The sequence below is a fragment of the Nyctereutes procyonoides genome, unplaced genomic scaffold (assembly GCF_905146905.1).
Source record: "Nyctereutes procyonoides isolate TBG_1078 unplaced genomic scaffold, NYPRO_anot_genome, whole genome shotgun sequence".
Classification (NCBI taxonomy): domain Eukaryota; kingdom Metazoa; phylum Chordata; class Mammalia; order Carnivora; family Canidae; genus Nyctereutes; species Nyctereutes procyonoides.
This window is the reverse complement of record NW_026575139.1, coordinates 41,232,558-41,259,004: the sequence shown is the minus strand read 5'-3', so window position 1 is coordinate 41,259,004 and position 26,447 is coordinate 41,232,558. Positions and strand designations below refer to the sequence as shown.

Below are 26,447 nucleotides of genomic sequence, written 5' to 3'. Positions count from 1 at the left end.
AAGAAAATCCAAAGGGAGGGACTCATAAGGATTACCTGTATAAAGCTATTTATGTTTTGAAAAAAATTTTTTTAAAGATTGTATTTATTTATTCATGAGAGACAGAGAGAGAGAGAGAGGCAGAGACATAGGCAGAGGGAGAAGCAGACTCCCTTTCCGGGGCCCAGTGTGGGACTCAGTCCCACTACATCAGGATCATAACCTGAGTCAAGGGCAGATGCTCAATCACTGAGTCACCCAGGTGCCCCTGTTTTGAAATTATTTGTATCATGAGGGAAACTTTTTGTTTTTCCTCTATAGATTTATGCCGTGCTATTTGTGGAGCATCGTGTTGGGCTTACAGACAGTAAGAGAGAAGGTACAGATCAATAGGAGACTCATTTGGCATGTTAAACTTCCAGTGGTGTAGAGTAAGCCTTGTATATGAAGTAGGTAAAGTCTTAAGTGAATTTTTTTTAAACTGTGGTTCTCAAGGTACAGTTTGAAAGAAAGGTGACTTTATAAGATTGTGAATGTAAAAGCAAATACTGCTTCATTTTGGTAAATGGGAATGGGAACATTTCTTAATTATTTAAAGTGTTTAACATCACTGTGGATTAATAATCAATTTATTATGTAAGTGTTGTTGCAGAAAAATACGAAAATGAAAACATGTAAGTAGTTGCCTTGCCCTTTTTTAGTTCCATCAATTTATATGTGCTTGCAGTTTGGATATGTGTAAGATTTTGCTATTCACAATTTTGCTGTTTGTATAGACTTTATATCTTCCTCTTAAGTAAAAGAATTAGGAATTGTGGAATGACATTTAAAAAATTGAAATACAGACTGTAGAAGTATAGAAGCTGAAATGTAGACTGAAGAATAGATTGTATTGTCTTAGAAAAAAATAATCAGGGGGATCCCTGGGTGGCTAAGCGGTTAGGCTCCTGCCTTTGGCCCAGGGTGCGATCCTGGAGTCCCGGGATCGAGTCCCACGTCGGGCTCCTGGCATGGAGCCTGCTTCTCCCTCCTCCTGTGTCTCTGCCTCTCTCTCTCTCTCTCTCTCTCTCTCTCTCTATGTCTATCATAAGTAAATAAATAAATATTTAAAAAAAAGAAAAAATAATCAGACTTCTGGTGCACTTGATTGCAAAATACTGTGAAATTTCGTTCTAACTTTATATGGTTCTGTATTTGGAAGCTCTGAACACTGTAATTGAGGGGCCAGGAAGAGAAAGTTTTTTGCTATCAGTTTTCTTCTTGGCTTTCTCAGAAGTTCATTAAGAAAAAGATCGGCTGTAATCCCTAATATAATGAAAGTGTTTTGTAATATTCTCAGTCATATTCTGGTAGGAAGTATTGCTCATTTACAAAAACTATGTTTTGGATTATTAAATTTCACATCAAGTATTTTTGTTTGCCAACAGCAGTTTTTTTGTTACACATAGCTGATAGTCTTTTTTTTTTAATAATAAATTTATTTTTTATTGGTGTTCAGTTTATAGCTGATAGTCTTTATTGCTTCTGAAAACTGGATATTCCAGTGTTTAGCTGGATCTGGAATTCCGTGTTAATGGAATTGTTTCTATGGAGATTTTATTTCATTATTCTTTGGCTTCTATTGCTGAGTAATATGTAAGTCTAATTTAGTTCCTTTATAGTTTTTTTTTTCTATTGCTTTAAGATCATTGCATCTTTTGTTATATTGTTTTACTACTACATGTTTAAATATGTTTGTCCTGTTCAGATTTTGTTGCCCTTCCAGAATTGGAAGGTTCTTATCTTTCAATAGTTTTTAAGAATTCTGTTATTATCTCAACAGATACTACCTTACTTGATTCTCTTCTCTCCTTGACTTGCCATTTGACCTTTTGCACTTTCTCATTCTTTCATTTGTATCTATTAGTATTTTTTTTCATGTTTTCTCTAATGTATTCTTTTGTGCTGCATTCAGTTTTTATCAGATCTGTTTTTTTTTTTAAAGATTTTTATTTATTTATTCATGAGAGAGAGAGGCAGAGACAGACATAGGCAGAGGGAGAAGCAGGCTCCCCTCCCAGGACCCAGGGCAGATGCAGGACCTGAAGGCAGATGCTCATCCACTGAGCCACCCAGGTGCCCCTCCTTCTGTTATTCTTATCAGTCCATTTAGTTTTAAAAGTCTGTGTTTCTCTGTGTGCATATGTGTATGGATGCTCACTCACAATTTGTAGTTTCTTCAATTCTTTCTAATCTGGTCTTTTTTATATATATATAAGTTTTTAATTCTTGCGTGTGATTTCTTTTATGCTTCCAACAGCTGAAATTTTTTTATACTCTCACCACATTATTCTATTTGGGATTCTGGGGATATAATCCCTGTTTGTAAGTTTACCTTCATCAGGAGCGTATGTGCAAATACTGTACTGTGTAGGTTACACTGGGTAGAGGAATTTTTTTCCAGAGAATTTCATGATGTTGGCACCATTTTTGTGTTAATATTTTTGATCGAAGGAGTGGGAATGTCCTGGACTGGCAGAGACTGTGGATGCAAATCTCAGAACCTATGATTGCAAAATCTTGATGAAAACTTTTTTGTTAGCTTGTCCCGCTTTTCCTACCATTCAAAAGTTTTTCTTTTCTTTGTATAAATAGGGAATTTCTACCTCTTAATTTAGCCTTCACTGACTGTACAATCCTTGAAAGTCTCAGTTTTAATATTTATCTCATTTCCATTTTCCCAACTGCAGCACAGTGTCTTCTGTCTTTCTCTCAAATGGCTATTAACACTTTCATTTCCTGTTTGATTTTTCCCCTTTCTTAGAATTTCCCTTAAATACCAGAAGACTTGCCTATTTTAGAGCAAAACAATTTTTGTTATATATAATTGGAAGAGTTTTTGCTCATAATGCTAAACATGGATTCTTCAATTTGATTTTAGGTCATAATTAGTTCAAAATTTAAAAATATAATTAAATTTCAATTGTGTTATAAAAGTATTACGTGTGCATGATGGAAAAATGTAAACATTCTGAAGGATATAAAGCAAAAAGTTACCAAGAAAAGTACTCAGAAATCACCATAGAGTTATCTGTTTCTGATGTGTCTTAAATGTTTTCTAAGCATGTATGAGCATGACTCTGTCCCATAAAAGACAATTTTCTTTCTATACTTTCTGCAACTTACATTTTATATATGTTTGATTTATGTACAATATTTCTTTTAAATGTCTTACCATATTACACGTGAAGCTCTTCTACAGGCTTAGTCATTTCCTAATGCTGGACATACAGTCCTTTTTATTTTTTACAAAGTTACATTGCTAAGTGAACACTCTTGGGTATATCGTCTACTTGTGTGATCTTAACTGTAGAATATAGATATCTAGTAGTTTTTCTTTTTTTTTTTCCTAGTAGTTTTTCTAGGAAAGGCATAATTTTCCCTGTCAGGGATTATGCACTGTTTTTATACTTAAAGATTTCTCCAAATTTCTCTCTAAGGAGATTACACTAGTTATAATCAAACTAACACTAAATGAAAATACTGGGTTTCGTACTTTGTGTCCCATGCCTGATTTTTTTTTTTTTAGGCAGCTTTATCAAATTTCTTTAAAAAGCTGTTCAAATTGATTTTATTTTATAATCTACACACAATAAACTACATACATTTAAAGTGTATAATGTGATAAGTTTTGACAGGTGTACATTGCTGAAACTACCACAACATGATAATGAACATATATGCATCACCTTGTACCCCTTTGTAATTCCTCATATCCGCTTTTTCCTGCCCTGCCAACCTAAGTAGAAACTTGAATTTTTTTTTAATGTGACTGAGGTTGCATTTTTTAAAACATATTTATTGGATATCGTTATTTCCTTTGAGAACCTTTAAAACATGTCCTTTGGGTTTAACCTTTTCGGGTTTATTTTCATCACATTTTAAGTGATGTTTGTAAGGTAAAGCAGTCAGACTTTCACCAGTTTAGGGATTTAGTCATTTTTCTTTTGCCATAAAAATCTTTATGATGTTTTCTAGTGAGATTTCTCAGTCTTTTCCTTTATGGTGCTTGGTTTTACATGAGACACAGAAAAGTCTTTGACAAGGATTACTTTAAAATGCAAAGAAATACACTTGTGTCTTCTAGTTCTTCATGGTTTAATTTTTTACCCTTTAAAACTTTGATTCATGTATTATTGAGGTGTATTATTGATGGCTTATTTTCCCCTGAAAATGGCTGTTATTTGTGTCAGTACTACTCATTAAATAATCTATATTTTTTACATCTTGATTTGAAATGGCCCGTTGATTATATACTGAAGTTTTCATATGAATTTGGTCTGTTTCCTCTACTTGGCTGTTCTTGGGCAAATTCTTGTTTTCATTAAGTGAAGCTTTTGAAGCTTTTTCAGTATTTCCCTCAGTCTTTTTGTTTAATATTTGGCATTCTTGTCTCATCATTTGCATTTCATGTTTAGTTTGTGAAATGATGTTTTTTAGTGTTATGTCTTTCCTGGGAATAGGCAAGAATAAATACAACATTTTGTTTTAGTATTTTTGTTGTTGAGTGACCTAAGGTGATACACTGTAGCATTATTTTATCAGCCTGTTATGTTCAACTTTAACACTCTAGTCAGGCTTTTCTAAGGGATGACAGGTTTTGAAGAAGTTTTCTGTTTGCTGATAAATTGAATTGATACCAGACATCATTTATTAGAACGACTTTTTGGTGGTGGGATTGGACCTATTTGGTGAGGTTAGGAAGAAGTAGAACCGTTGAAGAAGTTACAGGGAGATAAGATTTTGGATCATAACTAGGAAAAATGTTCTAACAGCTTTCAAAATATATAAAAAGGGCTAATGGGAAGTGCTTATTCCAGGGTTTCAAGCAGAAACTTACCATTCAGCTGGGTCCAACCTTTGAATGGTTAATTGGATTAGATGGTAATTTCTAATCCAAAAATCTTGTAGTAAAAATAAAGGTAGGTCAAGATTGTAGACGTTAGGGGAAGGAAGTCTTCTCTATATGGTATAAGTATTTTATAGTTACATTATTGATGTGAATTTCATGTTTTAATGTTAATTTTTGAACAGTTTTGATGAGTTATGTTCTTGTCTTTAGAAATTATATATTGATTTGAAATATTGAGTATTTGGGGCACCTAACCTAGGTGGCTCAGTTGGTTGAGCATCTGATTCTTGATCTCAGCTCGAGTCTTGATTTTGGGGTTGTGAGTTCAAGCCCTGCATTGGGTTCCATGCTGGGTGTGGAGCCTACTTGAAATACTGCATATTTAAAGTGTGCTGTTGGCATTAAAGTTTTTGATTTAATTATCAAAAGTTAGATTTCTTGGGGATCCCTGGGTGGCGCAGCAGTTTAGCGCCTGCCTTTGGCCCAGGGCGCGATCCTGGAGACCTGAGATCGAATCCCACATCAGGCTCCTGGTGCATGGAGCCTGCTTCTCCCTCTGCCTGTGTCTCTGCCTCTCTCTCTCTCTCTCTCTCTCTCTCTCTCTCTCTGTGACTATCATAAATAAATAAAACAATTAAAAAAAGTATATAAAAAAAGTTAGATTTCTTTACAGACATAAACTTTTAACCAGATTATCACCTGTTGTGATGTTTTGAAATGAGCAAGGTTGTTTGCTGAGAAAGTGGAGTAGTTTGGACTTGATGGTTAAGCACAAGTCTGGAAGATACTGGTTTAACGTTCAGTTATGCAGATCCTTCTTAATTTCTTAAAAAAAGCTGTTCAAATTGATTTATCTCTTGTATTAAAGAAGAAAAGTAAGTTTGGTTAAAAAAAATTGGCCACTTCATGTATTGTGACGTGATGCCTAGTGGAGAAATTAGATTTGTTACTCATCTCTGGCATTAGTTGGATTTGTTTTAGATTGGGGTAGCAGTACTTTAGAATGGATATTGCTTGAAATAAGAGGTGTGTTAGTAAGGTATGAGTCACAGAAATAACCGTGTGTGTTGCAATTTAAAAGGAGAAATTGCACCACAGCTTTGAGATTTCAGTGTAGTCTATGAAGTTAATTTTAGAAAAGCTGTTGTTAGTTGAGTTCCCATGTCAGGCAACTCATTGTTTCATTTACTGGCTTATCTTTTTGTTACTTTGAATTCTTTTTTCCTCTTATTTTAAAAGATCAATTTATAGTTTTACTGTGGACTCTGGGGCCATTATACTTTCTGTGTAGCAACTGACTAGAGAATGGAAACTTAGATGAGTTTTTGTATTTTGATGGCTGTTCCAGGAAGCAGCTAATGCCTTGATTTTTCTCACTGGTGTATTTTTCTTGATTTGTAGAATCAAGTTTTAAAAAATTCTTATTTCAGGTGTAATACACTTGTAAACTTTTAACCATATACATACCACTGTACAAAATGAGGTGAGTCTTATTTTCTTGTTTTCTTTAGTACTTTATACATTTTCTTATATTTAAAACCTTGTCTGATGGCAGCCCAGGTGGCGCAGCGGTTTAGCGCCGCCTGCAGCCTAGGGCGTGATCCTGGAGACCCTGGATCGAGTCCCACCTCAGGCTCCCTGCATGGAGCCTGCTTCTCCCTCTGCCTGTGTCTCTGCCTCTCTCTCTCTCTCTCTCTCTCTCTCTCTCTGTGTGTGTGTGTGTGTCTGTCTCTATGAATAAATAATCTTTAAAAAAATAAAATAAAACTTTGATGTCTTCATTTGATGTAAATGATCTAGCCCTCCTCTATTGGCTTGAAATAACATATAGTACACTAAATGTCTATTTGGATCTGTTTTATATTTTGAGTTGTGTTATTATCTGTCCTTTTATCTATATCACACTGCAGTAGATTACAGTCTCCCTTTAATTGTTAGACTTTCTCCTATGTCACAGAATTCTGTAAATGTATACATGAAGAATAAGTACTCTAGGATTTTAGGAAAAGGGAACTAGCTGTAGGAATGGTACTTGAGCTGAAAGAGTAGAACCACTTGGAGACTCATGTTTGGTTTTTATGCTCTGTTTTATAGATAACTTTGTGCTTAACTTTCTCAGCAAGATCATGAATTCATTTAATATCAGCAATTTGTGCAACACTGCTAAAGCATCCAGCATTCTCCATTCCCCCCCCCTTTTTAATTTTAAAGATTTTATTTATTCATGAGAGACACAGAGAGAGACAGAGACAGGCAGAGACACAGGCAGAAGGAGAAGCAGGCTCAGCAGGCTCCATGCAGGGAGCCCGAAGTGGGACTCATTCGAGACCCGGGATCATACCCTGGGCTGAAGGCAGTACTAAACCGCTGAGTCACCCAGGGTGCCCTCCATTCATGTTTGTAAACTTAAGTGGACAATCAATTTACAAAGAATAAAAAATTAACAATATAATAATTGGGATGTGTTTGATAGGACCTCTAATACTACCATTTTTACCTTTATTCTGGACTTTTCATTAAGAAAATAGTAGCATCAAAAAAAAAAAAAAAGAAAATAGTATCATCAAGGATGAGCATTTTCACAAAACTTCTCTACCGTATCTACTTCCTTGCCTGTGTCTGTTTTTACAGAAGTTTGTGCTTCCGTCTAAGGTCACTCTCTACTTGTATACCAAATCCTGTTCGTTCTTGCCATTTGAAAACATTGCCCTTCATTCTCTTGCATCATCAATCTTTCTCTTTCTGCTGGATCATCTTTGTCAGCATATTAGCATGCTGTAATTTCTTCTGTTTTTAAAAATCAAACTCTCAGGCTCATATTTCCTTCTAGCTTCTTCCATTTCATTTCTTTTCGTAGAAACTCCTCCAAAGAGTTGTCCACACTTGCTGGCATTCTCACAGATGAAGTCATTTCAGTTTTGATCACAGCTACTCTACTGCCTTTGGCCAGAAATCATCACTGATGTCTGTGTTGCAAAATCCAACAGTCACTTTCTATGTTTTGTCGTACTTTATTACCAACACCGTTTGATAAAGTTGATTGATCTCTCCTTCATACACTGTTCATTTAGCCACCAGGGTAGCGTACTCCTAATTTTCTTTAATTGCCTTAGGTATAATTAATACTGAACACTCCTAAATTTGTATTTTCAGCTTGCATGTCTCACCTGTCACATACTGATTTTTTTTTAGCTGTCTCCTGGACATCTCCACCTGTCTAAAACCTATTTCCTGATCTTCAGCCCTAATCATCTCCTTTCCATATTTCCCTCATCTCAGTAAAGGGCAGTTCTGTTGTCTTTGGCATAGTCTAAAATCTTTGGAGTTGGCTTTATTTTTACTTGTTCTCTCACGCCCCACATTTTAGTCCTCAGCAGATCATCTTGTCTCAACCTTCAAAATGTATATAATTTAACAACTTTTTAATACCCCCCATGCCACCAACTTGCTCTAGTCATCTCTTGCTTAGATTATTACATTCATCTCTTAACAATTTTCCCTTTCAGCCTCCCCTACATATTTTCTATTCAGAACCCTCCACTAGTTTCCCATATTACTCAAAGCCCAAGCAATAGTCTTTACAGTTAAGAAAGTACATGGTGTTCACTGCTCCTGCCCACTTCAGATCATCTCTTTAACTTCATCTACTTTTAATCTTGTTTATTATACTTGAATTACAGTTATTCTTGCTCGAACATACCATGTATTTTCCTGTCTCCTATACTGTAAATTAATTGCTGGCCTGTCTTCCCTATAGTAGAATGATGGCCATAAAAGGGCAGGGATTGTGGCTTTTTTTTTTTTTTTAACTTTTTTTATTCAGAAAACCCTAGAGAACAGTGCTGACATATAATTGGTGCCAGGTAACTGTATGAATGAATGACAGCTTATTATGGAAGACCATAGTTAAAAAGATAATATCATAGATAATGATTTGAGCTAGTTTTTGAAGGATAAGTGAAGATTTATGCAAAGGACAAGGCAAAGTTTTTTAGATTGGATAGTAGGGAGGAGGTGAGATAGGATTTTTTTTTTTTTGAAAAATGACTTTTTTGGTTTATGATTTAGAACCTGTGGTAACTTCTTACTGCTGATTTTGTCTCAATTGACTGCTGATCTTCTGTAGCTGGTTATGCTTTATATTCTTCAAAATCGTATCTAAAACTCCCAGACATGAACCTACTCCTGTATTCTTGATGTTGGCAAGTGATTTTATCATTTATGGATTCTTCCAAGCTAGAAATGAATTGTAGTAGTTTCTTCCTTTGCTTTTTACTAGGCTCTGAGCGTTGCCTCATCCTTAATTCCACCCAAGTGTCTCTATCTGCATTGACTTAATTCATTATCATCAGATCTGTTTGGTTGAGTGAGATAGTAATTTTAATTGGCTTCCTTGCATCCATGTTTTACTTATCCATTAAATTTAATATTTTTATTATATTTTTATTTGTAGAAGTTCTAATTTACACCTACCCAGTTACTTTTGGTAGTTTCAGTTCTTTGCTTATTTTCACAATTCCCTCTTTCTTGTTTATGTGGGTATGTGGTAATTTATTGGTTACAGTATCTTAAATCTTTAGGGATCTAATTTCTTATTTTGTTTTTTTGTTGACTGTTGCTCATGGTGGCTTATTTTGTGTTCTGTCATTTTGGATTGTTAGCTCTTATCTGGATGACAGTCTTGGGAAATATTGAGCTTTGCACTTGGGAGGGCATTCCACCAGAGGGAATGTGCATTTACTTCTGGTCACAGGCACTTGTGAGCACCATCATCTTGAGACCACTTAAATTTTTTGGCTTTGTATTCTGAGATAATGCAGGTTTTTTGGACCTTAAGAGCTTTGTAAGAAAAGACCCCTGGAGCCAAGGCAGATTAAAATCAAAAGTCAGGACTCTCAATTTCACTTTAGTGCTTTATTATATTGCTATTCATTGGTCTTAAAATTTATTTTTGCTTAGGATATATCAATACTATAGCATGCATACTGTATTAGAAGGTTAGCCACAACACAATGCCTACTCTTAAATTTTAGCAAGAAGAGTTCAGAAAATATTATAGGTACTTCTGTTGTAGAATGGAAATTTGATTAAATGATAACTTGTCTACCAATAATAGACTTTTTATCATTGTACTTTCTAAAAACCATTTTCATAGAAAGATTAACTTGTTCACTTAAAAAACAATGTTAGATATCATGGATTTGAAGGAAGGGAAACATGGTATGAGTAATGGTATGTTTGGAATGCATACTATTTCAATTCAGTGTGGTCAGGTTACAGATAGATTTCTTTTTTACTTAAGAACACTATTTTTACAAAAACTGTAATAAAAGTTTTCAGTTTAGGCTTGTTTCACAGCTACTTACAAAATTTTAACTATGTTGTATATTGTATAAAGTTTCTGTAAGCTAATCTGAGAGTGTCTCTATATTTTAAAGGTGTGTTCATTTAGTTGTCCAGACTGTACTGATTTATATAGAAATTTAGTATTCCTGGGTTGAAAACTGCCTTTCCCTCAGTTGATTACTTTTTTACAAATATGCCTGCTTACTAGTATGTTGTTTGGTGTACATCAGTGGAAAAAATTTGACTTTCAGTTTGTTTGGAATTTAGTCTAAATTTTGTTGTATTTTTCCTAGTAGTTCTTTGAGTCATCCCAGTTGACGTCATTTTATCAATTTACAACAGAATTTATAAAATAAATTTTTTGTTTTAAATCTTTTTAGTTTAAACAAAATGATGGCTGAAGCAAGAGTAACTGAAATGCTACGGTAGTAAGAAAGTAGAATTCAAAATCTTACATTGAAATTGAGATTCAGTAATATACTGATCAAATTGCTTTAGTTTTCCCTCCTTGTAACATGTAAGCAATTCCTTTTCATTTGTGTTTACTTAAACCTTTAAGACTGTAATGGGCATTCAAGATGGTTAAATCTGTTTTAATGTAGAAAAAATTTAAAAAGTTGAACAGTTATGCAGGGGTTAGAGGCAGTTGAAAATCTACGTTTAACTTGACTGCCCCAAAACTTAACTACTAATAGCCTATTGTTGACTAGGAGCCTTCTTGATAAGAGTTAACATATTTTGTGTAATATATGATTATGTACTGTATTCTTACAGTAAAGAAAGCTAAAGAAAATATTCAGATAATAGTAAGGAAGAGAAAATACATTTACCGCACTGTGTTATATTTACTGGTAATGAAAGTTTGTATTGAAAAAAAGCTGCTTGTAAAGACCTACACAGTTGAAACCTGTGTTAGAGTGTCAGCTGTATATTAAAAATATTTGTAATCTCACTCCAAAAAATGATTTCTCCTTTTCTATATAACCTCAGGTTATCTATATGTATATAATTTTGCTCAATGTAATTTTTAGCTTTTTTGTTATTGTATTTTGCTGTATTACACTGTCCATTATTTTAAATAGTGTGATTTTTTTTTTAAAGATTTATTTATTTTAGAGAGAGAGAAGGTGAGCATGCCAGGGGGAAGGACAGAGTGAGGGAGTCTCAGACTACGCGCTGAGTGCAGAGCCAGGCTCCATTTTACCACCCTGGGATTATGATCTGAGCAGTCCATTCTCAGTGGACTTTGCCACTCAGGTGCCCCAAATGGTGTGATGTTTAAATATGTGATGTTTTTGTAGATGTCCCACACTTAGATAATTTCATTGCTTTATCATTATAAACAATCTATTGTTATTAAGTATGTAGTTTTATCCTTTTTGATTAAGCAGTTTGGTTGAAATTGTAATAATTGCTCCTAGATTTTATATCATTTAAAGTTTCAGGTTTTACATTATTAATATAAAAAGGTTTTTGAGTCTTCTGAGAAATTTACAAGATTTAACTGAGTAATGCCGTTCAATTTTTGTCTGAACAAATTAAGTTATAAGAAGACAAGTAAATGGCATCTTAAAATTATTTGATTAGCATTCATAATACTCAGATGAAACAATTTATATATATTGTTTCTTCATTCTGTTAACTTAAAAAAAATTTAAGTCCTTTATCAGTGGGGGAGGGATAAAAACTCTTCGTTTCTTACTCTAGAGCAGGATTTTAAATGTGGGATTCATGCATACCCCTTAGGGAGTCCAGGAACCTTCTGAATTATATGTACACCTTAGCATGTTACACTTTTGAGAAAGTGCACTGATGTTTGATCAGTTTCTTAAGGGTGTATGTCTAAATAAAATATGAAAGCCACTGGCTTGGAATGTGGTTTGAGAATAGTTTGAACTCCATTTCCTATGATTCCATGGTTATTTCGGTCCTGCTTTAGTTGTCTACTCTTGGCTGTTAATTACATTCAGATTGGAATTTATTAAGGTTTAAGGTATGATTAGGTTCAAGGCTCTTAATATTACAAAGGAAATAGAATATGGGAGCAATTATTAATATTAGTGACTTTTGCTGTCATCTCAAAACCTGAGTTGCTGCTTGTCTCCATGTTTTATTAACTCAAACATTACATTGAGTTGCAAATTGCAGACTGAGAAAATTTTAGCAACTTGAGTAGTATCACCTTGAGCTAAAAATTAACTTTGTTGCATCCTCTCCTACCCCTTCTTTTTATTTTTTCCATTGTTACCCCCTGCCCCCACCTAAAATCTATTCCTGCCTTTGCTCTTCTCTGTTTTTTCTGGATTTCATTCCCAGTTCCTTTTTGCCTCTTTACCCTCTTTATGTTACTTTTTCAAAAAACTTTATTTATTTGAGAGCCTGTGCGTGTATGTACTTGAGGTGGGGTGGAGAGGAAAAAGGAGAGAATCTCAGAGTCCTTGCTGAGCCTGGAGTGCTATGCCTCTTGATCTCACTACCCTGAAATCATGACCTGAGCTGAGTCTAGTAAGAGTCAGGTGCTCAACTGGCTAAGTCACTCAGGCACTCCTCTCCTTATATTATTCTTCTACCCATGTATATAATGTGAAATTAAAGTTTATTATTGATTTTTGTGGTACTTACTCATTTGCCATTTTAAAAAATAAGCTAAGTATTAAACATTTTGTGGATTCCTTTTTTAAAAAGACAAGGTGTAAAACTAAAATATTAAAGCAGGTGAGACCACCCATGATTCTGGTACAACTCTAATGATCTTGATATACCCTGTTATACATAAAATGTTTTGATCATACAAGTAAAATTATGATTTTGACTATTTAGTTTTATTGAATTGAATTAGATAAAAATCTTATTTAATTTTTAAAAATATTTACAGTTTTAAAAGCAATATTTTATTGAGTTGATATTTGCTAGTTGAACCCATTCGGATGTTGAATGTTTTATGTCTGTCTCTTTATTTTTCGTATATAATGTTGCTGTGAACATCTTTATATGTACTTTTCCTTGCAAGTGTTTTGGGTTAAAGAATCAGGATTATTGGATTAAAGAAACATAAGCATTTTCTTGACTTTAAATTTGTCTTGGTCTTCTGATTGGGCTCCTCTAGATGTGGAAAACAAGTTCAAGACAGGGTGAATTGAATTGTGTGAAGGGCATTTCCTGAAAATCCAAAGATGAGAATCCTGATTCTTCCAGGCTTATATGGGACCTGGAAAAGGAAATCAGAAAATCATCAGAACATTTGAGGAAACTGTTTCAGAGTTCTTGTGGTCTCATGGCTTCTCTTTTCCCTGAATGTTTGCCTTTTGCTCTCCTTGCTTTCCTAAAACCTAAGCTGCACATGGCTGCAGTTTGCTGTTCATCAAGATCTTTGACTTTGACATGACCTTTTTTTCAGCATCTGTGGCTGCTGCTAAGTAACTTTGCGTCTTTTCTTCCCCAAATTAAAAATCTGAGTTCTAACTCGTTTTGTCCTTTTTCTCCTTCTAATTCCCCAGCTAAGTTGGACAGGTTATGTGTAGCCTATGGATGATAATGTTAAATAAAAAACAAAAAACTTGGTCTCTGCTTGTTGAAAGCATTTCTGGTTGACTGGTAACATTTAGACACACAGTAATATATGTCTAATTGATTGAAAACCTGGAGAGTTCATGCTTTATAAGGGAAAAACAATTCTGTATAAAATTTCTTTTAGTATTTTATTAGCACATGATTTCTGTTCCCCTTCAACTTGTTAAGACTTTGCCTAAGTCTAGGGTTCTGTTAATATCATTAAAAAATTGCTTGTGGAAGTATAAAATGTTAACAAATGCTGTTTTAATCATAAAGACCAAGAGTGTGCCTAATAAACAGCTTTGTTTTCAGGTTCCATTTCTGGCTATTTTCAGACTTAGGTCATTGCTGGTGTAACTTGAAAAAAAGTATATTCCACATGTATTATGAGTTATAACCAAGTTGAAAGGCTAAATCATTTATTATGTTATCAGTATAGAATTTCTAGGTCTTTCTATCTGGCAGTAGAGACCACTATGAATAGCTTTATTTTGTCTTAGAAAATTCAAGTCCTCTTAAAATGGTTTTGGTGAAGTCTTGTGATATTTATTCAGCTTTAAAGCTGATTTTTTTATAAGATCTAAAATAATTCTTACAGTGATTCCTCTGTTTAGGTAGGATTTTGTTTCTTTAATCATTACCTTTTTTTTTGAGACTTAAGATGGATAATTAAAAAATTTAAAATTCTCAGATTCATTTATACATTTAAAGGACAAAAGTTGTATTTAAGTAGCTTTATCTTAAGCATGTTCACAGGCTTAATTTCATCTGAATTACATACCTTGTCTTTTTCCATAATAAATTTGATATGCATTATAAGAATATAAACCATATTTATGTGGCTTATATCTACTTATAGGAATATTGATATCTAAACATAAGAATCATTCTTACTTTGAGGTTTAATTTTAGCTATAACTATCCTTCAGAATGAGGGATTGTAGTGTCTGTATTTGAGGTAGATCTGGGTAATCAGTTCATACCATTATATTCTGTAGCTATTGGGTTAATCTAAAAGTAGGACTTATTCTCTATTGAAGAGGGAGGTCTTCTTTCATCTTTTAGCATTTGGGAAATATTTTGAGGGCCAGCTTTGTTTTTGCAGTATATACTTTGTTGCAGTAAGGAGTACCATGAACAAAAATGGAGAAAAGCATCTCATTTATAATTTTATTTTATTTATTTTATTTTTTTAAGAGATGTTCCTAGTGTTCTTTTTTTTTTTTTAAATGTTTATTTATTTATGATATATGATAGTCACACACACAGAGAGAGAGAGGCAGAGACACAGGCAGAGGGAGAAGCAGGCTCCATGCACCGGGAGCCCGACGTGGGATTCGATCCGGGGTCTCCAGGATCGCGCCCTGGGCCAAAGGCAGGCGCCAAACCGCTGCGCCACCCAGGGATCCCTCATTTATAATTTTAATACCAAATGACACAACCTAACATTTTGATTTTCACTTTATTATATCTCCATGTCTGTGCTGTATCCCATTATATCATGAGGCGGTTCGTCCCTGAAATGAAGGTGCTAGGAGTTTGTGAAGAGCTTAAATCTCTAAATGAAGGAATGAGCAACCTCTATTTCTTTTTTTTTTTTCTGTTAAAAGTATGGTACTTTTAATAAATACCCAATATTTGGTAATAGTTCTTCTATTTCTACATATAGTTGTACTAATCAATGTGCAATAAAAGGAAAAAAGCCATATACTAATAAAATGTCAAAAGTTGATACTTGGAGAAAAAAGTAATGGGTGTCTAGGTTCTTTTCCTCCCATTAGGATCTGTTCACATGATTTAAAAGTAGAAGGATGTGTACACTCTTTTTAGTTATTAAACTAAATTTTTCTTTCATAGTATATTTGAATTGTAGGTGGCAAATAATTGTGTGATTTAAATTAACCTATTTAGATTTATACACCAGGTTAGATCTGAAATACTTTCAAAAGCAGTTTTGCGTGTTTAATTTTTATAATACTGACTCGAGATTGTTTTTTTCTCTTTCCCACATTTAGGTTTTACAGAATTACATTAACAAAAGCACCATGGAGTTTTATGAGTCAACATATTTTATTGTCCTTATTCCTTCAGTAGTTATTACAGTAATTTTCCTCTTCTTCTGGCTTTTCATGAAAGAAACATTATATGATGAAGTTCTTGCAAAGCAGAAAAGAGAACAAAAGCTTATTCCTACCAAAACAGATAAAAAGAAGGCAGAAAAGAAAAAGAATAAAAAGAAAGAGATCCAGAATGGGAACCTCCATGAATCTGATTCTGAGAGTGTACCCCGGGACTTTAAATTATCTGATGCCTTGGCTGTAGAAGATGAGCAAGTTGTACCTGTTCCACTGAATGTAGTTGAAACTTCAAGTAGTGTCAGAGAAAGAAAGAAGAAGGAGAAGAAACACAAGCCTGTACTAGAAGAGCAGGTCACCAAAGAAAGTGATGTGTCAAAGATTCCAGGCAAAAAAGTAGAACCTGTCCCAGTTACTAAACAGCCGACACCCCCCTCTGAAGCAGCTGCCTCAAAGAAGAAACCAGGACAGAAGAAGTCTAAAAATGGAAGCGGTATTATAATCTTTTTAACTTTATTATATGATTATATTAGTTTTAATAACTTTAGAACTTGAAATTTAGATAGTTTGTTAGGTGTGTCCACTATATTAAATCCTGAGTTAAAAACCAAGAACACTGTCATTTTCACTATATATGTTTGCTTTCATTTGCATCAATTGCTGATAAAATAATTAGTATTGATCATAAAATAGCATTTAAAACTACAACTTCTATTAGAAACATAGAAAATACATTAAATGGAAATATATAAAATCCAGCTGTTTTACTAACACAACTAAGGACCTATAAATAGCAGCAGTTAGAATTTTACATTTATTTCAACCAATATTTTCTAATTAGTGTGATAAGAATTAAAGATGAAAAGATAAATTAGATATCATTTTTTGCCTTTGATTAAACATTTATCATGTAGTTATTTTATACTAGGATTATACTAGGTACTAGGACTACAGAGATGAAAGTAGTGCATTTTTAAGCTGTGGACATGAACATAGTTACTGTAAAATACTTATTTCAGTTTTTTTTTTTTTTTAAATTAAGTAGCCTCCATGCCCATCATGGGGCTTGAACTTATGACCCTGAGATCAAGAGTTGCATGTTCCACTAACTGAGCCAGCCAGGCACCCCTCTTATAAAATGTTTAGAATAATAATCTTGGTATGTAATACCAATGTATAACCAGTGTAATAGTTCTAAGGTGGATGGATCACCTAGAGGATGTGATGCCTGAAATTAATTTAGATGTTAACGTAAGTACTAGCTAGAGTTTTGGGTGTTAGGGGATCGGTGGGATAAGGGTATTCCAGTTAGAGGGGTTAACAGATGTAATGGAGGGATGCCTGGATGGCTCAGTCCATTGAGCATCCTACTTGATCTCAGCTCACATCTTAATCTCGGGGTTGTGAGTTTGAACCCCACATTAGGCTCTACACTGGCTATGGAGCCTACTAATAAACAAGACAAAACAAAAAGCAAATATAATGGAAAGCACATAAGAAATGGTGTCATGATGTGTGAAACTGCAGTTTGTATGAAAGGACTTGTGTTTAACATTAACTTGTTTGTGTGTCTTGTGGAGTACTAAATTAGTTATATTGGATTTTATTTTATTATTTTTTAAAGATTTTATTTATTCATGAGAGAGACAGAGACACAGGCAGAGGGAGAAGCAGGCTTCATGCAGGAAGCCCTGTGGGACTCGATCCCAGGACTCCAGGATCATGCCCTGGTCTGAAGGCAGGCGCCAAACCGCTGAGCCACCCAGGGATCCCCAGTTATATTGGATTCTAAATATTTGTTTGCCGGCATGATTAAGGCATGGTACTAGAGAAATGAGTAAGCACCTCTGTTTTAGTGGAGGAGAAGGACATGTAAGCCAATAATAAAATGTGACTTGTGGAAGAGATACATGAAATACAGAAGAACTGCAAGAAGCATAAAGGACTATTACTTATGGGGACTGGGGTGAAGAGCTTTATGAGGAGGCAGTGCCTGAGATTTCCCGAATGACTCACTTGACCTTTATCAAGCAACTAGTGGATCTCATTCCATGCTGGCAGGATATCATGTAGAAAGGCTCAAAGATAAGAATACAGTGTATTGTTGAACCATGAAATTAAAGGTTGGGAGTGGTAGTAAACAAAGATGAAAAGATATGCTGGTGGTAGATTGTGATGGTTTTTGTATACACTGTTAAGGAGCGGGATGTTATAGTTCAAGCAGGTCAGTTTACATGGTCATATTTATATTTTAGAACTATATCTTTGGCAGAACTTGAGAGCAAGTTTTATTATGTATATAGACTAGTTAAGAGGTTATTTTACAAAGTCAAATAGGAGGACTGAGCTATGGTAGTGACAGAAGAAATACAGAGTTGATTAGAGAGATGGATGCCTGGCTGGCTCAGTTGGTCGATCATCTGACTCCTGATCTCAGGGTCCTGAGTTCAAGCCACACATTGAGCATGGAGCCTACTTCGGGGCGGGGCGGGGGGGGGCAAGAAAAAAGAAAAGAAAGTAGGTTAGAGAGGTGTACGAAGTAAATCAATATGACTAATCTTACTAGATTAAGTATGACAGATGAAGGAGAATGCAATATCAAAGCTAATTACTGAAGTTCTAAATTTCTCAAGATTGGCATACTAAAAACCTTTGTGCCAAATCTGACCTGCTTCCTGTTTTACATGGCCCATGATCCAGGAATAGTTTTTACATTTTAAATGTTTTGAAAAAAATTCAAAGAATAACAGTATTTTGTTAAATGTGAAAATTATATGAAATTCAAACCTCCTCATCCACTTTATTTAAAGTGTTTTTGAATGCAGCCACACTCACTCATTAACATATGTCTGTGACTGACTTTCATGCTGCCAACAGCTGATGAATAATTTTGACAGAGTCTGTATGGTCTACAGAACCTAACCTATGTAATGTTTGGCCCTTTATAGAAAAAGTTTGTCAACCCCTGATTGGGAGGTGGTTGGTAGCACTAAGATTGGCAAGAGAATGAATGTGTATGGAGAGGAGAAATGCTTCCAGTTTGTTTCAGGTTTTTCTGGGGGGCCACTTACATAGGAGCAATTTAGGATGCAACAGGTTGTGTAAGGAGAGGCATAAGACTAGAATATAGATTCAGAAGCCTTAAGCATAAAAAGTAGTAGTTGGAGACATAGGTGTAGATAAGAGCATCCAAGGAAATTATTTACATTAAAGACATTACCCTGAAGAATACGAGCATATGAAGTATTTTGCAAGAGTGGCTCACAAGAGTCTGAAAGGGAATATTTGAAATGTAAGAAAGAATTATGGGAGCTGATAGAGAATTTTAAATTTTATTTTGGTAAAATAATATTTACTGTTTTAACCGTTTTTAAGTGCATATAGTGGCATTAAATACATTTATATTCTTGTGCAACCATCACCACCAGTTGTCTCAAGAACTTTTTTATCTTTCCCAACAGAAATTATGTACCCATTAAACAATAATTCCTCCTTTACCCTCTCTCCCCAGCCCTTGGCAGCCATCATTCTACTTTCTGTTTCTGTGAATTTGACTACTCTGGGTACTTCATATAAGTCAAATCATATTTGTTGTTTTGTGACTGTCTGATTTCACTTAGCCTAATGAAGAGAGAATTTTAAAGAGGGTAGAGATCAGTAGTAATGAGAAATAGTCAAGGAAAAATTAAAGAATATTGATAGAGTGGGTGTTTGGGACACTAGGTTGCTGTGTAAATCCTTTCATGGATATAATGGAGGAGATAAAAATCAGGTCTCACTTAGTTGAGAAATGATTGGTAGAAAAGGAAGTACAGATCATTCTTATATCATTATAAGGAAATGGATGTGGGAAGGTAGGAATTACAGTGGTGGGGTTTTATTTTTTAAATGGTAGAGATTTGAGCATGCCCGTAGTAGGATTAAGAGTGTCTGAAAAATGGGTTATAAAAGAAGGAGCAAGTACTAAGAAGTCTTGATGAAGTTAAAGACAGATATAACAGAGTAAGAAAGCTAGAGTGATGTTACTAGAGAGTTTAAAAATTTGAAGGTAAAGCATTCTGGGGCTTACTCATTTATTGAATCTTCTGTGTTTACTAATTATTCATTAGTAATTGAATGTTTTACATTGTTTTCAATGATGGCTTTCATTTATTTTCAATAAAGATGACCAGGATAAAAAGGTGGAAACTCTTATGGCACCTTCAAAAAAGCAAGAATCATTACCCCTCCAGCAAGAGACTAAACAAGAAAGTGGATCAGGAAAGAAGAAAGTTTCTTCAAAGAAGCAAAAGGCAGAAAATGGTGAAATGTGTAGATATGTATTTAATAAATACTAATTCTAGAGAAGTACACTAGAACAAGGATCCTAGAAACCTCCCATGCTTATTAATTCCCACTTAATGTATTATAATAACTGTTAATGCTAATAGAAGTCCAGGGATCTCTAGAGCCTTGGAGTATCATAGTGCTCTGACAGATGGCCAGGGTCTAAGTTTATGATGAAGAAGTTTATCTGAATTTTAAAAAGGACAAAGCATTTATTAAATATTCTCATTCTTAACTGAGTTTTGAAAATAATATAAATAGCATACAAATTATAGAAGAAAAGTATTCCTGAAATGTTTGTACTTTTAAGTATTACTTAAAAATTATGCTTGAGGGCATTGGCTACATCTGTCATTACCCTATACTCCCAATTATTTCCTAAACATAGTTTTGCATATATATATGGAAAGCATCCACTGAAGAGTGATGGAGCAATTTTTATATGCTCAGAATTGTCCAGGGAAAGCATTATGAAATGTGTGTAGATTAAATGGTTATATTAAGATAATAATTGGGCTGTGGTATCAACTAGTGCTAGAAAATAGTACAATTGGAAAGAGAAAAGATGAGATTCAATTTGTATCAAAATTATGAAGCAACTAAAAAAAATTATGAAGCAACTAGGTACAGAGAAATATTACCCACAAATATTTGGTAATATTAAATGTTTATTATAGATTTTAAATAAAAACTACATATGCCCCAAAAATTTTTTAGAGAAATTTTCATATGTATATGGAAGTTTATATCTCTAGCTAACAAATGTCAGACTTTTATGTTTAAGCTCTTACAGTTCTTCCCATTAAAATTGGGAGCAAAGTATAAGGAGGCTTCCTTTTTCCACTTTTAATGTTGTTTTGCAAATTTTAACCTAAATGTACCATGGAAATTATAGACATAATTTTTAGAAATGAGACAATATCTGCAAGGAACAATGACTGATTTTTTTGTACTAGGAAGTGACTCAATTAAAAACTATCATTTGTAGTAAGAATTCAGTAAAGTACCAACATAAATACAGATTAATATTTTTCCTTGGGCACTAATTAAATGTGAGTGGAGTTTTAGTTAAAACAGGAAGAAAATGAGAACTAAGTAAACTCTACATTTTAGTAGAGGATAGAGAAGAAATTTTCAGATACTATTAGAGAGGAGATATGTTAACACATTTTTAGATAATGTAAGTGATTTATTGTAAAATAATACTGAACCGGCACTGCTTAATTAGAGTGTTTTGACTTGTTAAATGATAAAATAGGAATTTAAAGCCAAGTTGGTGTTAGGTATTTGAAACTAACTGCATTTATCATTAAACTTAAATGTGTGTACATGTTATGAGTTAAAACCGTGAGTGATTATAATTTTGTTGAACTTAAATTGCAGTCTTGGTAGATGAGCCCCTTATACATGCAACTACTTATATTCCTTTGATGGATAATGCTGATTCAAATCCTGTGCTGGATAAGAGAGAGGTTATTGATCTAATTAAACCCGACCAAGTGGAAGGAATCCAGAAAACGGGGGCTAAAAAATTGAAGACTGAAACTGACAAAGGTAACAAATGGCATGCAACAGTTTGTTGTATTAAATACAATTTCTTTTTTAAAGATTTTATTTATTTATTCATGAGAGATAAAGAGAGGCAGAGACACAGGCAGAGAGAGAAGCAGGCTCCATGCAGGGAGCCTGATGTGGGACTCAATCCTGGGACTCCAGGATCACACCTTGGGCTGAAGGGAGGCACTCAACCGCTGAGCCACCCAGGCATCCCAAGAAATACATTTTTGAGTTCTAGTGGAATGAGCTGTAAAGTAATAATAGAATCTTTGCAGTAAAAGGTTTATTGGTAGTTTTCTAGTCTGGTCTACTAAATTTTGTAGAGCTGGACCCTGGAATTTGACTTGCCCAAGATCTCACAGTTATTTTGCTGTCTGGTGATTTTTTTTCTTGGACTCTTGTCACTTGTGAAATTTCTATGCTAATTCACAACCATCTCTTATTATTACTTTTATAATAGACTTTTTTTTAAGAGCAAGGGTAGCTTCACAGCATAATTGAGTGGAAAGTATAGAGAATTCCTATACACCCCTTGTCCTCACACATGCACACATCTGACTTTAAAGTTACGACGTTGCTTAACTATTAAAGCCTTGGGCTTCGGGATCCCTGGGTGGCGCAGCGGTTTGGCGCCTGCCTTTGGCCCAGGGCGCGATCCTGGGGACCCGGGATCGAATCCCACGTCAGGTTCCCGGTGCATGGAGCCTGCTTCTCCCTCTGCCTGTGTCTCTGCTTCCCTCTCTGCATCTCTCATGAATAAATAAATTTAAAAATAAAATAAAATAAAGCCTTGGGCTTCTTTGGGTCTAATTGGTTGCAGTTGCTTTTTAAGAAGAAGAAGTTTGTGCTTAATGTAAGAGCTCCCAGGGAAATTGGGTGAATCAGAGGATACTTGATAAATGAATTTTTTTAAATGTCAGGATTTTTTGTATTTGATATTTATAAATCAGATTTCCTTTTTATAATTATCTTTGTGCTTATTTTCTCATCTGTAAAATTTGATTTATATGCCATGAGTATTAAGGTTAAATGAGAATATTTGTGAACATGTCTGGTATACATACTAGCATACTAGACACGTGAATATTTGTTTTTAAAGTGAAGGCATACTGGCACTTTAGTATTTTGCAAATTGGCCAACTTTTTAGTTGGTGTAATTATTCCATAATGTATTAAAGACGGTGAACACTTTTTTCTCTCCTGACTGGAGCATTTTTTGTTGTTTGGCCTGAAATATAAATCTGTTTTCTCTTGCTTATTGACTTTCTGGGTCAAGAATTCTTGATGCTTACCTTTGTTGAAGTTATTACTTGGGTCTCTTAAATGGCAACTCTTTTTTTTTTTTTTAAAGAAAATGCTGAAGTGAAATTTAAAGATTTTCTTCTGTCCTTGAAGACTATGATGTTTTCTGAAGATGAGGCCCTTTGTGTTGTAGACCTGCTAAAGGAGAAGTCTGGTGTGATACAGGATGCTTTGAAGAGGGTAAGCATATTTTTGGGTATGCGCATATTTGGGAACAGTGATTAGAAGTTCATAAAACAAGGAGCACCTGGGTGGCTCAGTCAGGTGTCTAACTTTTGATTTTCACTCAGGTCATGATCTTGGGGTTGGGAGATGGAGCCCCTGTCAGGTTCTGCACTGGGTGTGGATTTTGCTTGAGAATCTCTCCCTTTCCCCCCTCTCTTCCCTGCTTGCTCTCTCACTCTCAAAAAGAAAAGGAAAAAGATTCACCAAGTAAGACTTTGCTAGAGAAATGAATAAATTCACATTCCCATCTTTCATACTCCAAAGCACATAATCACACTTAAAAGTTCCAGAATGTCTTCAGAAGTTATTTTTTTAAACCATACTAATCAGTATACTTATTTATTTAGTCAGGTGTCTGAGTGATCTGATATTTTGACCAAAGTGAAGTGCTTATAATAAGATGATTTATAGGATTTTAAGGTCATTTGGCACTTAACCTTGCTTTGCTCTGCTTGGAGGTATTGAAGGCAAGGTCAGGTGATATCTGGATAGACTATATGGAATGTTTCTGTGACTTAATATAGCATACGTCAAAGAATCTGGGAGAGTTGTGTGTGTGAGAGAGAGAGAGAGAGAGCGTGATAGAGATATCATCCTTCTAAAATAAGTGATTTGGATGGTAGAATCATTGCTATGACTGAATTTTTTTAAGAAAAAGAACAACAGGGCAGCCCCGGTGGCGCAGTGGTTTAGTGCCGCCTGCAGCCCAGGGCGTGATCCTGGAGACCTGGATCGAGTCCCACATCAGGCTCTCTGCATGGAGCCTGCTTCTCCTTCTGCCTGTGTCTCTGCCCCCCTCTCTCTGTCTGTGTCTCTATGAATAAATAAATAAAATCTTTAAAAAAAAAAAAAGAACAACAAAACAAAAACAAAACCAAGCCCCATCCCTCCAAACAAAAGATGGAATTAATATTTAATTTCTCATGAATAGTATTATGTATACTGTGTCATACTGGGAAAGGTGACAAATTTTCAAATATTGTATAAGATAAAATGACATGGTGTCTGGTATTCAATATTAGACGCTGGACTTAACTGTTCTTATTCTAAACATACACATACACTCCTAACCACTTATATGCTTTAAAGCTATGAGTGGCTTCCATTTTTTTCTTTTCTTTTCTTTTTTTAGAAGTTTTTATTTATTTATTTATTCATGAGAGAAGAAGAGAGAGGGAGGGAGAGAGAAGGAGAGGAGAAGCAGGCTCCCTGCAAGGAGCCCAATGTGGGACTCGACCCCAGACCCCGGACGGGATCACACCCTGAGCTGAAGGGAGACCGTCAACCGCTGAGCCACCCAGGTGTTGCCCATTTTTTCTTAAAGACACTTGAGTCCAAGCCATCTCACTCACCAGATTACCTTCAGTAGTCTCCTAGTTGATGTTTCTGTATTATTTCCTCATATAAGGCTAATCTGAATTCCCACTCTAAATTGTTCTCTCTGCTATTCTTTCTCCTATCTACACTTTTTTGTTGTAGCTTTTATCATAGCATATTAAGTCTATACCTCCAAGTATGTATTGACAATGTATTTTACAACTCTGGCATTTTATAATGTAATATGCTTGTTGGACAGTTTGCACATGGTGCCAGCAATGGCCCAGAGTAAACAAGGTCTTCCAGTGTAATCAGGGAAAGTGTGTAACTGTGTGTGACTTTGGGTACAAAATCACATCATTCTGTTGCAAGAGACTTGAAATTCTTAGTGGAAGAATTTGCCCTTTGATTTGCTTTATTTTAATTGGATAAGTGTATATCTTAAAAGTGTGTATCTTAGTTATTTGTAGGGATGAGAGAAAAGCCTACAGCTGACCTAATGATTGAAATTACTGCTTTTTAAAATTGAAAATAATTGCTTTAAGTGTTCTCTTCTGAGGATGGTGGTGGTGGCTTATGGAGGAAAGAGTTAATTATTTTATTGTCTGAGGTAGCTTTGAACTCTAGAGACTGGGTTGATAGCTCTTTTAGGCAGGTCAAGGAGGAAGTTGGGTCCTCTTAAAGATAGTGTTTTGAAATAGAGTATTTTGCAACTTCACATTTTTCCCCATCTTTGGAACTTTTTGGTTTTCTTTTAAACTTTTACTGTTCTGGGTTTCTTATGGAGTGGTTCTCTTATCTGTAGGCACTCAGTATCTGCAAAAGTAAGTTTAGTATCTTCCTTTTCCTGTCATAGAAACTGTCTTTGTCAGACCTTTTACTAGATCTCAAGGTTCCAGGTATAAATAAATACCGACACCTAATAAGGATTGCTCCAGATAAGGGGTGAAGATAAGTGCAGGAGAACCAACATAGGATAGAGATACAGGAGTTAGAGGACTTGCTGACCAGTTACCTATGGTAGCTAAAGAAGAGTCTAGAATGAATGCTTGTTTTTGTCTCTTTAGTAACTGGATAGATTGTGGTGACAGTGGTGTTTATGAACACTTTGCCAAGGAGGAGAGACTAGACGAATGTGAAAAATTTCAGGAAGTTGTTTTAGGCATCCTTTGGATCATTTAAGTGGGTGTATTCATTTCACAGTTGAACATCTTTTTCTCTGGAGTTGGAAAAAGATCACAATGGGTGTGATTTAGGAAAGTCACCCGCTATCATCAATACACATGGTAGATGTGTATTAGACCAGACCTCTCTATATATGCAGAGTTCTAAGAAAGTTCAAGAATGAGCCCTGAAAACCACCACCATTTAAAGGGCCAGGAAAGCCACCACAAAGAATACTGAAGAGGAGGAGTAGCAAGGCCAGGGGCAAGTGGAATCATAGATGCTTAGGGAAGGTAGAGAGCTCACGGGTGAGGGGAAAAGTCAACAATGACATGCTTTAGAGAGATAAAGGAGGATAAAGATGTGAAAAAATGGATTTGATATCCTCAGTGAAAGCTGTTTCATCAGAATACTGGACTGTAAATAAATACTGAATAAATAGGAAAGGTGATAGTGTGTCCAGTTTGAATAACCTTAGATGGGAAGAGGAGAATAAATGCTAGACGGGTTGCAGAGTTGAGGAGATCTTAGGTTATGTGCCTGTGTGTGCATCCACACATGTGCCTTTATGTTTAAACTACAAGACACTTGTGTTTTATATTAGAGCCAGGTAATATACTGGGTTCTAGAGTCAGATTTTCTGGATTCAAATTTGGGTTCTGCCACATTGAGATTTGTTTGGCCTTAAGAGAGTGACTTAACTCCAATACCTC

At 34.9% G+C, this 26,447-nt stretch overlaps 1 protein-coding gene across 6 annotated transcripts in view; it reads left to right on the top strand.

The window, feature by feature from the left end:
• The window catches only part of KTN1 (kinectin 1), a 106,284-nt gene that overhangs the window by 20,063 nt on the left and 59,774 nt on the right, over positions 1-26,447 (top strand). For all 6 annotated transcript variants that reach the window (XM_055303773.1, XM_055303772.1, XM_055303770.1 and 3 more), the window contains exons 2-5: positions 15,784-16,336; positions 20,008-20,145; positions 21,553-21,723; positions 23,078-23,208. In XM_055303773.1, coding sequence (XP_055159748.1) covers positions 15,814-16,336; positions 20,008-20,145; positions 21,553-21,723; positions 23,078-23,208 — 963 coding nt within the window. In that variant the 5' untranslated portion in view covers positions 15,784-15,813. The remainder of the gene's footprint in view (positions 1-15,783; positions 16,337-20,007; positions 20,146-21,552; positions 21,724-23,077; positions 23,209-26,447) is intronic.